At 31.7% G+C, this 13,878-nt stretch overlaps 1 protein-coding gene across 3 annotated transcripts in view; it reads left to right on the top strand.

Annotated features, from left to right (window-relative positions):
* The window catches only part of LOC126742405 (GATA-binding factor C-like), a 114,998-nt gene that overhangs the window by 44,845 nt on the left and 56,275 nt on the right, over positions 1–13,878 (top strand). For all 3 annotated transcript variants that reach the window (XM_050449059.1, XM_050449060.1, XM_050449058.1), the window contains exon 5: positions 5,881–6,026. In XM_050449059.1, the coding sequence (XP_050305016.1) occupies positions 5,881–6,026 (146 nt within the window). The remainder of the gene's footprint in view (positions 1–5,880; positions 6,027–13,878) is intronic.

Raw genomic sequence — 13,878 nt, 5'->3', positions numbered from 1 at the left:
TTTTTTGATTAGTAAGTCCATAATCCCTTTTAAAGATTTTTTCGACTAAAAAAGGACACAGTACAAATACAAGGCACCTTTCAGTTTTTCAAATATTAAAGCCAAGAAGAATTTGATGGCCACAATTTAAAGCGCAACAACATAGAGATGCCGCAGTTGAAATAGTTTGTTGAACACTGTCTAATGAATTTCTAGCTTGATAAATTGTAGACTGTATTGGATCTTCAACTGGCTTTCGAGTACTCCCATCAGATTCATAGCTCTCATCTCTTTTCCGTTTTTTTAATGCCTAAAAATGACTAACTGTTAACTGCTGCTAAAGCTACATAAGCCGCAGAAGAGATTTCCATGTAAGTTTTTCTAGTTACAAGCAGAACCTGTCAATTTGTATACTTAATGAATTTTAAAATAGATTGACGAAAAATTATTGTAAATTGTCGTGACCATTTAAATTATGCATCTGTTTTAATTGCAGTTTCATAGTTTTTCAGATTTTAAGGAAAAAAAAAGTTTTTTTAAAATTTTTGCAACTTGAATTTTTCTTTTTGTTATCTGGTAAACAAGAAGGCCAAAGGTCCTTTACTCTTGTACTTTTTCTTTCCCTTTTTCGTAATCTAAAAAATATCCCCATGCTACGGCATTGATTCAAGTGTGCTTGTTAACAAAATCAAATTAAAGTGCGACCCTGTAATAGTATTCTCATGCAAGTAATATCGTCCAAGAAGACCATGAACACCAGAACAAACGCCGTACGAAAACAAAGAAGCTATTTCGTATATTCAGGCGCATACATTTCGCAGTCGCTCTCGTTGTGTGTAATTTTTAATTAAGCGCTGCCTGGCTTCACGGATCGCTTCAACAAAATGGCGGATACTAATGCAATCATTAAGCAGTTAATTGTTGCCGGTTACCGAAGAGAAGAAACTGGGAGAGGAAACGGGCTCTCTGGTTGCGAAAATATGATGAACGAAACGAACAAAAAAAAAATGTAAAACGTATCCCGACAACGGTGGGTGGAATAAGGTGTGTGAAGAAATTGATGTGGATCGCGTGCACGGTGCCATGGGTTTTTGTGCAATCAAATGAGCGTGTTTCATCGTGGAATTGATGTATGAATGAACTTTTGTTGCATAAAATGGTTCTGGTTGCAATTAGGAGGTTCAGGGACCAAAGTTGGTTCTTGACCAACTTTAGTAGACCATGGCAACCTTACTGCTTTGAGATTTTAAAAGCAAGTACAAAATATCATATGTTTAATTTTTGAATGGTCTGCCTGATAAACCAAGGAAATTACGCTTTTCTTACTTAAAAATTTTAGTTGCTACCTCATTTGAAGCTATTGCTTAAGAAAATAATAGAGAACAATCTCGTATTTGCCTGATTTGGAACGTTCATTACAAATGTTTTTGCATAACTTCAATGGCCAAGGCGATCACTTTCATATTTTTGCACATTAAAAGCAGTATTTCGGTCTCTGTTGACTGTAATGCCTCCCTAAAATATTTTGGGTAAATGCCCACCTTACTAAAAAGTTAAAAATTTCCAAAAAGCAAGTTATTCTTTACTCTACTACCTGTATGACGAAAATTGTACTTAAAACAACAATTTTAAAAAGTCTTATCGTTCGAGTGCCTGTGAATTTATTTATAAGTTTATTAAATCATTATCGATCTCCCTCAGATTCTGTGGGACAAACGAGGCAATAAAGAAAAATCCGTGAAGCGCAAGTGGTTTTTATAAGGGTCACTTCAATTAGCGCGAAAATTCTTCACAAGCCCGAAGTATGCGGGTGCAAACAATAGAATTTGCGATGTCGCTTAATTAGCGTTATTTTGCCTAATTTTCTGTCGGGTACACTTTTTATTTATGCCCGTCTCGGTATTTATAAGATTTTGATCCAGCGTTCTATCCTTGTCTCCTTGTTCAGTAGGTTGCATCGCTGGATGTCTAGCTTTTTGTACAACTCTAATAATGCATGTAAATCCTACGGTCTAAAAGTTTATGGTCATAACCAAACGAGAAAATATCCAGGGTAACCTTATCATAGACAATACACCTACAGAGAGAGTAAGGAAATAGCAATTAAAATTTAGAATCTAAGAAGAAATAGAAATTTAGAAACAATTTAAAATTTAGAATACGAATGTTAAGGTGCTACGTATTTTCGACTCTACCTTATGGAGCTGAGGCTTGGACTTTGGAAAAGGCCGAAATGGATAAACTTGGTTCCTTTGAAACGTGGTGGCTATCATCGCATATTAAAAATATCCTGGAAAGATAAAGTCACGAACATGGAACTGCGTCTAAGAATTCAAAAGGAGAAGGAATGGGACATGTTATAAGGGGACCTAAATATGCGTTACTTGAAAACATAATGCAGGGGAAAATAAAAGGTAAAAGAAGCCGGAGAAGAAGAAGAACATCTTGGCTCAAAAATTTAAGAGATTGGTTTGGATTAACATCAAACGAAACGGAACTTGAGGAAGAAAAAAAAAGATAGATGATCAAAGTTAATTATGCATTAGTTACGATACACTTCTCAGAATTATTATCTATTTTTTTGGAAACGTCACCACAGCATGTGCTGTCTTCATTTGCCTTATAGATTCCAGTGACATACGGAGCTGCCACATTGTTATAATCATCACAATGACGTAAGATGAGGTGTTTTTTGAGTACTACCATGCGTAGCTTTGACGAGATTTGCAGAATTCGCACTCGTATATTTTCGAGGACGAGTACTGGCTTGCAATCAATGGATTATATTTAAATGTTTTTAGGGAATAATATAACATGATCAATTAAAGTTTTTCATTAGGTGTTAGGTTTATGGAAGTTGATTCACTGGTGTGTGGATTGAAGAGCAGGTCATATCTGTTGCATAACTTGGACAATTGTATGTCTCTGAGCATACTAAGGGTAGCATACTTTGGCCTGTTTCACTATAGTCTTTCATAGGCAATTTCTTTTTCCTTGAAGTTTTTTCCAGGCACTTATAGCTTCCTTTTCTACTTAATTTTTTTTAAAGCCAACTGCCTGGACGAATTAAATAATTATCTTCATGTGTCTGGAAAAATGGGATATATCTTACAGGCAGTTAAACTCTACACTATCCTACTTATATTTCTAAAAAAAAATATTTAACTGCCTGGAAGAAATAAAACATTATCTCCAACTGTCTGATAAAGACATTTATTTTTTTCAGGCAATTGAAGATTTTTTTCTTTTGATGCAATTTACTAAAAATTTGTTTTCAAATCTAGTCAAGATTTTTTGAAATTAATTATTCAGAAAACTCAAATTCAATACAAAATTATGTTTTTATATTATATATAAAAAATTATATTAATATATGAAAAAAAAACAATATTTTATTCAATTTTTTTATGATTTATGAAACAGAGGAATAAAAATGCAACCTTAGCAATTTTTTCTATATTACTTTTTCAAGTACTGTTTGAATTTATTTTAAAATTGTGTTTTCTGGCATAGTTTGCCCAATTACATATAAAAAATACCATTATTCGTCATACCTCAGAGAAAGTACGTCATATAAGAATAAAAAATTAGTTTTTTCTAAATTTTTTTCTATATTTCTTTATATATAAGCTAGTGTCTAGATCTGCTAAAAATTATAATTTTCTGGCATACCACAACTAGATAAAAACGCAATTTCTTACCGCTTCAGAAAATTGAACTTTTCTACTTTATAAAACCTCTTTTTTGCTTTTTCTGATATAAAATACTTCCCTGACCCTTATAAAACCGATCAAGAAGTTTACTTAATAAAAAAAACACACTACTTCCTAACAAACAAACTCATTTCTCGAGGTTTCCCAACAACAATCCCCAATAGAAATTGGCCCTTAGAACGGGGGTTTAAATCTATTTTTCCGGCCCAGTAGTCAATATAAACTAGCTTAAAATTATGTGCCAGGTGCTCAATAGAGAGAAAAAAACACACACTCGGATCTGGTAACGTTGTCGCATTTCTAATCCGCTTAACCTCCCTTTGACGAAATCCGAAAAATAAACCAAAAATTCTAATTTCTATAAAGTGGCCTCATTCTATTTTTAAGTGGTTTCTCGGTCGGATTGAATAACCAGCTTCCTCTTTCGTATAAAAGAATTAATCCCCTGTGCGACTTGCAAATAAATCGGCATATTTTTGACACACTGATTTGATGTGCAATAAAAATTCGTTTTTTTTTTTGACTACTGTTACAGGTACGTGAAACGATTTAATACCGTGGGCACACGGCCAAAAACCCCCCAAAAAAAATGATGCATGAATTAAAAAAAAAGTGCGCATGTCAATCCTTGATGACTATAGCATGTATATTTATATAGATAAATAAAACGAATACGTTTTGTTACTCAGGTAGTTTAAGTAGCCGTAGCCTTAGGACGTTAATCTACAATCACGTCAATCAAAATCTTTTAGTTTCCGATTCTTATCGGTAGTACTTGACCGGAGATAAATTTACAAGTGGCATTACTAATAATAATTACCGGTGTTTGCTTAAACGATTTCATCATTGCGATATTTTTTTTGTTACACGTGTAAGGAGGCAATTGAAACCCAATTACAAAAGCACACTTACATAATTTTTAAAATGTTTTATTTTAAAACTCACTTCTCTATATGGATATATAAACTTATTTTTAAATTTCTTCATAAACTAGGAGGACCATTAATAATAATATTAAGAAATTAATGCGTACTACCGCAATAGCCTAAAGTTACATTATATATACACGATCGAAAGATCATTCGTCACACTGTCGGGTTTGTCAACCGGATTTTGATAAAAATTTATGCGATCTTGGTGGTCCTAATTATTAGGAAGGAGCTGCTGGTTGGTTATTATTGAGACGAATTAACTGGTAGGAGTTAAAAAAGTGACCTATTTTTTGATCTCACGCTCAAGAGATAGCGCCAAAGTGATGTTTGTCCTAGCCAGTGGGTAAAAAATATGTATACATTTCAAGGTGATTAAGGATCTTTATCTCTAACTGACGAATCATAGATGATCGCAAAAGTGAGTAACAAATAAAATGTTGCAGAGAAACAATCTTTACTCATTTTTTGGTTGAGTCTCTATCTGACGCCCTTGAATCATGCATTATTGAAATAATGTAATTAGCATCGTTTGTAGTAGGCATAGCTATGTAACCAAAATATTATTTGAAGATGATTCAGGGTATGAGTAAAGAGTTGAAGTCGGTAGAAACCTAAAAAAATTTAATATTACCCATTTTTTGGCTCATTCTTTATGATATTGAATCGGAATAAAATGATGATCGTCGTTTATAGTGATTAAAACTACATAATAAAAATTATATTTTAAGATTAGTCAAGGCGTAAGTAAGGAACAAAACGCCGTAAAAACCAAGAACAATATATTTTCATTGCAATAAAAACATGCAGAATCAGGGCTCAGCTCCAATCTTAACCCATTAAATTTCATAGGTTTTCATGCAGAACCTAATCTAACAATGACGTTCTGTAAATATTTTTAAAATTTTACATTGAATGCGGTTAATCAAAAAAAAAAATAAAAATCACCATATACCAATATTTTATAATACAAAAGTCGTATTCACAAAACGATAACGTGCGTCCAATAACGTCCAAAAGTTGTGTTTAATTTTGATAAATCGATTTCCCTTCCCTAATAGCCACTGCATGATGATTGCGCCCTTTTTTTTATTTATTTTTAATGTGCTTTAGCGCATTTCGGTGTAATGGTTTTGTGCATGTGGAATTAGAATTAGCGGTTTAATGACTTGACAGTATTCTTTTGTTGCATGGTACATAAATATATTGTTTCTTTTAGCTTTTTATGTATCAACCTGATTTGGCATTTCTTTCTCTAGAAGGGCGAGAGTGCGTGAACTGTGGTGCCACAAGTACGCCCCTGTGGAGACGGGATGGTACTGGACATTACCTATGTAACGCCTGTGGACTATATTATAAAATGAATGGTCAGAATAGGCCTTTAATCAAACCAAAGAGAAGACTGGTAAGTTGAAAAAATATATTTTCATTAAAATTTGTCTTATTATATCTTTCATTAAAAAAGTCTAAGTATTTGGTTGTTGTTCTGTTTAAGGAAAGTTGAGTCTTATCTATCCTTCACCTCTTCTTGTTTGGTTATGCTTTTTTTTCTTCTTTTGAAGAACTTGCCTCGTCTTGGAACTTGGAAGTGCTTGTAAATCTCAAGTAACTTCCACCCAAACAGATTTCATTAATGTTAATTTGGTTATGCGTGGAAAAAGCAAAAGTCTTGGAGCTTCTGGTTGATCATTTTGAATGTACTTGATCTAGAACCTTGAAATTACTGTTAATGGGTTACCAATAAGCAGCTCTAGTCACTAGACTATTAAAACTCTAAGTTTAAAGATATTGGAAATGACTCACCTGTTAGAGTTCTTCCTTTCAAAGTAGTGACGACATAAAAATTGCTTATATCTTGGTAGTTGATTTACACTTATCAGACTAACAACCAAAGATGAACAGTGAGTGATTATCTACAACTTTTTATTAAAATTATTTTTATTAGACTGATAGTGTAGGAGAAAGAACTGTTTGAATTTTTCTTCACGTCATTAGTATTGGATCAAGCTCAGACTCTTCAGTTGCTAACTCTTAATCTACTTAGTCTAGAATCATTAAATAACTTTAATTAAATTGCCAATAGTTAGCTCTAAAATATATAGGTAATAACTGTTGAAGCTCTAGATCCAAAACGCTTGGAAATATCTCAGCTGATAGAGAAGCTCTTTCTCTCAAAGAAGTGACGACAAAAGAATTGCTTCTATCTTCTTTAGTAGTTGATTTACTCTCGTGAGTATATTAACAAAAGATGAACTATAATAGAATTGAGTAAGAACAGTGAATAATCATCCACAAAATTCTGATTTAATTAGAAGATGTAACTATTTGGATTCTCCTTTACGTTAGCTGTTCTTTATTGGACCAAGCTCATAGTCCACAGTTTATATCTTTTAATCTACTTAGTCTAGAATCATGAGACTACTTTTATTGGGTTATCAATAGTCGGCTCGTAAATATTTATAATAACTCTTAAAGTTCTAAAAATATCCTTGAAGACATCTTAGTTTTTCCTTTTACGGAAGTGACGACAAAAGATGTTGGTCGTTGATTTACACTCATGAGTATAATAACTAAAGATGAACAGTGAGTATATAAGATTCTATTAAAATTATTTCTCTCAGATTGATAGTTTAGGAGATACAACTAGTTTATTTTTCCTTCACGTCAGCTGACCCTTATTGAATCAAGCTCGAAGTCTTCAGTTGATAACTTTTGATCTGCTTAGTCTAGAATTATAAAATCACTTTTATTGGGTTACCAACTTCTTTAGTAGTGATTTACACTTATAAGCATAATAATTAAAGATAAATAATATCTACAAGATTCTATTTAAATTATTTTTATCAGATTGATAGTTTAGACGATGTAACTATTTGAATTTTCCTTCACGTTTACTGTCCCATATTGCACCAAGCTCAGGGCCTTCATTAGATACTTTTAAATCTACTTGGTCTAGAATTATAAAATATATTTTACTGGGTTACCAATAGTTAGTTCTTCAATATTGGAAATTACTACTGAAGCTCTAAATCCAAAGTCACGACACAAGAATGGCTTATATCTTCTTTGGTAGTTGATTTACACTTATGAGTATAACAATTAAAAATAAACACTGAATGAATATCTACAAGACTCTATTAAAATAATTTTTATTTGATTAATAGTCTACGAGTGTAGAATGGCCTTTTATTCGGTTAAACAAATACACAAATTACAACTCATAAATTATAAGTCCATAATTTGAAATACATAAATTAATACGTCTCGCCATAATAGAGTCACGTCATAATCTCTATCTGTCGATCACCTATGCTAACCTAACAAAACGTAATAACTGTCAACACATATGACGTTATATCTAAAGGCGCGAAACTCAAATTTTAAAATTAAATACTACACGAGATAACTATTTGAATTTTACTTCATGTCAATTGACTCTCTGGAGCAAGCTCACAGTCTTCAGTTGATATCTCTTGATCTACTTAGTCTAGAATAATTAAATAACGATGACATAAGAATTGCTTATATTTTGTTTAGAAGTATAATAACCAAAGATGAACAGTGTGAAACGTATTTCTATCAAATTGATAGTTTAGGAGAAACAACTATTAAAATTTTTATTTATGTTAGCTGATCCTTATTTGACCAAGCACAAAGTCTTCGGTTGATAACTTTTGATCTGCTTGGTTTAGAACTATAAAATTACTTGATTACCAGTAGTCAGCTCTTAAATATTTATTATAACTCTTAAATCTCTAAACCCAATAGCATTGAAGATATCTCAATAGTCCTATGGTTGGAACCTTTGGTGTGACGCTCAGATGACGAGACAGTTTTACCACTAACTAAAACTCTTTATTTTTACTTTCTAAAGAGCAAAAATAGAGTTATTAATTTTAGTTAGTGGTGAAACTATCTTATAATTTAAGATATCTCAACTTTAAGAGAAAAGCTCTTCCTTCGAAAGAACTGATGACATAAGAATTGGTCATGTTGAAAGATAGATAATAAGTCAGCTACAGGTTAATTCAATAGAACTGTTTGAATTTTACCTTCACGCCAGCTGACGCTTATCATCTGATCAAGCTCAAAGTCTTTAGTTGATAAGGTTTGATTTGTTTGGTCTGTAATCATTAAATAACTTTTATTGGGTTGGGGAGACCTTTCAATACTCGTAATAACTATTATAACTCTAGATCCACAGGCTTTAGAGATATCTGAGTAATTAGAGAAGCTTTCCTTTTCCAGGAGATTATGATTTAAAAAACACTGATATCTTTTTAGGTAATTAACCTACAGTGATCATCATAACCAAAGATAAAAAGCAAACAATTTTCTCCAAGATTTTATTAAAGTTATTTTAATAGGCCTCACCTTTTGTGAAATAAAATAATTTAAATTTTGCTCCATGCCAGCAAATTTTTACTGGGTCAAGCTCAGAGTTCTTGGTAGATAACTTTGGATTTAAATAAGCTAGACCTACAGAATAAACTTTCTTGGATTCAGATCTATTATGCTAAAATAAAAAAAAATCTACCTAGGAAATTCTTTATTTACAAAAATATAGGACATCCAAGGTTTCCACCCTCATTTTAGGGAAAATCAATGCATCGGCCTATCGATTTCGGCGTGACAGGCACGTCACGAAAATTGGACTACTGTGTGGATCGCTTCTCACCCTTTTTTATTTATTTCTTAATTATCGTAAATGCAATTAGATAAAAAATGTATGATACAAACGCCCTAACCTTTCGAATTCCTTGCCTCCCCCGAAACAATAGTCCTGTCGTAACATTATTGCTAATTAAAATCATATTGTTTCAGCAATATTATGCAAGCAACTTAAAGTCTTTTGTTTCGGCATAAAAATTACGAAATGACTGTTTTATCCCGTTTTACATATTCTCGGATGTTTAAATACCCATTATACGCAAATAACGGGACCGCGCTCATTAATTTATTACTTAATTAATGTTAAACGTTAAATAATTAATTGCTTGGAGTTTATTGTGTTGCTGGGCCAATTAGAATATTACTTTATCTAAGTTTTTATTAAAACATTTGTTAAAGGAAAAGTTACATTAATTACTGTTAACTATAGGGTGCGCGTGCATTGAAGTGGTACTCCAAAGGGTCCTTAAGCACCCAACAAAACATTAAAATGCAACGGTGGCTAAAGAACGTAAACACTCTTGAGGTTACAATACATTAATAAATACTCGAGGTTGAATAAGTTGCTTTTGAGACAAAAATAACAGGGTACTGACAATGGTGGCGCCACTCGACACGAGATTAGTATTTTCGTAATAGAAGGATTAAATTTTGAGGGATTTAACCGGTATTTATCGGATGGGAGAGTGAAAAGGGTCCGCTTAGTTAGAAATTACTGCTCGAAGGTCGGTTTACATCGTGAATGAGGCCACATTGTAAAGTCAACTATATATCCATCAAAAAATTATAGTCAGTTTTGTTATATTAAAACAGTTAATATTTGTTAATTTAGGGCATTCAGTTAGTATAAGTAAATCGCAATCCATAAAATCATACGTCTGCAAAGCAAGCTGAAAAATTATTAAAAATCTTACTTCATTTAACTTATAACAACTAATTATAATAATAATAATATTAAGATATATAATAATATTAATAACTTATTCATCTGTAAATAGTTTACAAGTCTTATGTTTATAGGACGATAGTTACCTATTTCACACTTGATTTGTAAATGGGAGTAACTATTGATATTTTAAATTCTGCAGGTACTTTCCCTGTTTTAAATATTAAATTTATAATATGAACTAGTGGTTCAATAAGATAATTATAAAAGTCTTTTATAAACTTTGTCCTAATACTCTATACGATGATGAAAAATGATCTGTAGATTAGATTATCTTGCGTTTCCATGGCTTAATGTTCTCACATGCCTGGAATTTTCTTATTTACTATACATAAACATAAAAAACTGAACGTTTATTCCATAAAACGACGCGCACAGTATCAATTTCCAGTCAAATCTGTTGAAACTCAAACAAGTTATTAAATTGCTCGGTATCTTCGTGTAAAATCGGTTAAAACTGTACGTATCCAGTTGGAATTTTCGCGGTTTACTAAAGGAAGAAAATAAATTGGCTAATTGGCAACATAATCCCCGAACAAAATGGACCACTTATTCCTTATCACCCTGTAAAACAACCTGTTCGCGACTATATAAAACAGCTTCGGTCACAGAACCAGCTGAGCAACAAAATAAAAATCTACATGATGGGTTTGACATTTAAACAGAACGGACTGTAAAGGTATATTTTTTTTTCTTTTTACTTCTTCGGCCGCGTACCGCAGTATTTGTTTACACGTCGAGCGATCTTGGGCCTTATGAAATATGGAAATAGGGATCACTGTATCCCGATCCCCGTGTAATATATGATAATGTATGTGCTCCACATATTAACTTTGTCGGTAGGTTCACGGGCTAAGCTATGCCGGTTAGTCATATATCTTTTTCAGCATTTGTTTGGAATTTGTTTGATATAGGCCTGGCCAACTGACTCAAGTTACATTCCTGGGAAGTATATATGGGATAATATTTCCTCACCTTATGGGTAAAGATTTATAAAAATAAAAAACAACAAAGAGCCTAATACCGTCCTTATGATACTCGAAACTCCCGAAATTGTTTTTTCATATCGGTTAAAATGGACATATTGGTATCGAACAAAGAGATGCAAGTCAAGAAGCTGAATGGCGTCATCCTGAAAACTGTAGATAGATAGTTTTTTTAAAAGGAGGTTGATGCAAGAGTATCAAGATATTTATCAAAGTATTACTAATATAATAGAATCCAGAGCCTTAGACTTAAAGTAATTGTTAGTTTGATTTTTTAAAATACGTTCATAAACTTTTGAAAATATTGGCAACAGGGATTCGGGACGATTACTATTATAGTCATCAATTGAGCCTGTATTTTTAAAGAGAGGCTCTAACTTTAAGAAATATTGCGCAAGCTATAGATTGGTTTATTAATACAGTAAGAGGTTGAAATATAATTTTTTTGATTCTTGTGTTAATACTGTCTGAATCTTTACTTTTCGGTTCAACGAAACTGGTTATTAAAACTAGTTGCATCGAGTTTTGGATTTGAAATAAAGGTGTCATTTTTCATTTTATTATTATTAAGATTTCATATAGCTTATTGAGGGTTACTAGACTTTTTAATACATTCGTCACTTCCTTTGATTTTTGCAGATCTAATAAATTTCGTGTATTTTTTTATATTCTATTACGGTACTCTTTGGCATAGTACTAGGACCTCAATGCAACAAAAAATATTTAAAAAAATGTATATTCAAAACCATGTGTTAAATATATTTTTAGCTAAAAAGTTTTTTATCTAACCTAATTCAACTCATTTTAATTGCAAAATTTAAGGCATAACTTAAATGGCTATGACAATCGTTTTTCAGTTTTTCTTTATTTGTTAATATTTCTAACAATAGAATGTTGGAGAATATATTACGTTTTTATAGATTGCGCTACTTGGATGATTGATGTTTTACATTTAGCCATTTGGAATTGCACAGTTGTATCCAGAGCAAAGTAGATGAAAATATTTAATTAAGTCCATGAAAAAAATTACTTAAAATAATCATAAATAACAAGTTTAAGTAAAGGTAGTGTGACACTATGGTGAGATTTGTGTATAATTTTTTAATGAAATAATCTTTAAATTTATTTTTGTTTCTGTCCCATACTATTTGTTGTTTTTTTTTGCTAATCTTTTAAGCACTGCTTCAATTAATATCTTGTAAGGTTTATAAGCAATTTTTTAAATTTTAATTGTTTACTTGCATGGAATTAAGACTTAAGGCAGTCAAGGCAGTCGAAATAATTTTTCCCTTAAAATTTCTGACAGAAAATACTTCTAGACAGTCGGAAGTAGGTTTTATTTAAAGTTTTTAAGTAATTAAAAATTGCACCTGTCCAGTTACCTGGGAAAATGACTAAACACGTCCAGGCAGTCGAAATTATTTTTCCTTTAAAGTTTTTAAAAGAAGTTAGATGATCAACTTATCCAACTGCCTGGAATAAAGGGAAAAAATTTAAAAATCCCACTGTCCAGTTGCCTGGAATGGAAAGACTAAATTCATCCATATAGTCGGAAGTTATTTTTCTTTACGGCTTTATTAAAATTTATCAAGACATGAAGTCTATTACAGATATTCTCTAAGTCATCATTAAACCAGCATACTTGCTTATTAGGAAGATTTTAAATAAATAATTTTGATTTTTCCGGACAAGAAATATTAATGAAATTTGACAGTACAATTAGTATTTTTATTTATAAATCGATATTCAAATTATTAACATTATTAAAATTAAAACTTGAAGTTAAGCATGATTTGGTATAGATTAGAGATACCATCTTTTGTTATTGGTCTCTAAGTATAATTTGAGAATTTGTGGTCAAATATTGGATTTCAAAAAAAATACTTTTGTGGTCTGAGTGAGATCAACTGGCTTAGTATATCCACCAGTGTTAGTAATGAAAATAATTCAGATCTCTCATTCCGAGTATCACATTTGACCAGTTCTTTAAGGATTAATAGATAAGATTAAAAGACCGAAAATTAAACAGTTTTAGTATTACTTTGCTAAAAATGAAACTAAAAATCTCCTATTACGTTAAGAGTTCTATGTACAATAATTTTTGTCGATACTTTAGTGTACAATATACAATAGTTGTATAGTAATAGTTGCACTTTGAATCTCTTTAATAAAGTGCAACTTCACAGTGCTGCGAAGTCCACGATTTGTAAATTGTAATAGATTTTGTGTTTGCCTCCTTGATCTATTTGTAGTGCGATTGGGAACTTTCGAAGTCACATCAACTATTTTTTGTTTTTCATTGTTTACAGTTTACATAACATTGAATTTCAATAAAAATTGTGCTGTTGTTACTTTGTTACTTTTACCAAAAGAAGAAGAAATGGGATTGCCCTAACTTCAGGATTGACTGACGTTTGACTGATTGGTTTTAGACAGCCTTATTCTTACATTTTCTTGTGTTTTCTTTAGAAGGTCACTATTATCTTAGACCAATAGGTTTTTCTTTTCCAGACCATAGATAACCATCAAATAATTATTGGCCTTTTTGGTGCAGATCTCTCTTGGAGTCACTGGAGTAGCATTAGTAGTTAGTAATTTCTCAATAAAATTTAAGTAAGAGAGCCTTTGAGAGAAAAGAAGATAGACCTATAAAG

Source organism: Anthonomus grandis, chromosome 11 (assembly GCF_022605725.1).
Source record: "Anthonomus grandis grandis chromosome 11, icAntGran1.3, whole genome shotgun sequence".
NCBI classification, from domain to species: domain Eukaryota; kingdom Metazoa; phylum Arthropoda; class Insecta; order Coleoptera; family Curculionidae; genus Anthonomus; species Anthonomus grandis.
This window is presented reverse-complemented; position numbering and strand designations above follow the sequence as displayed.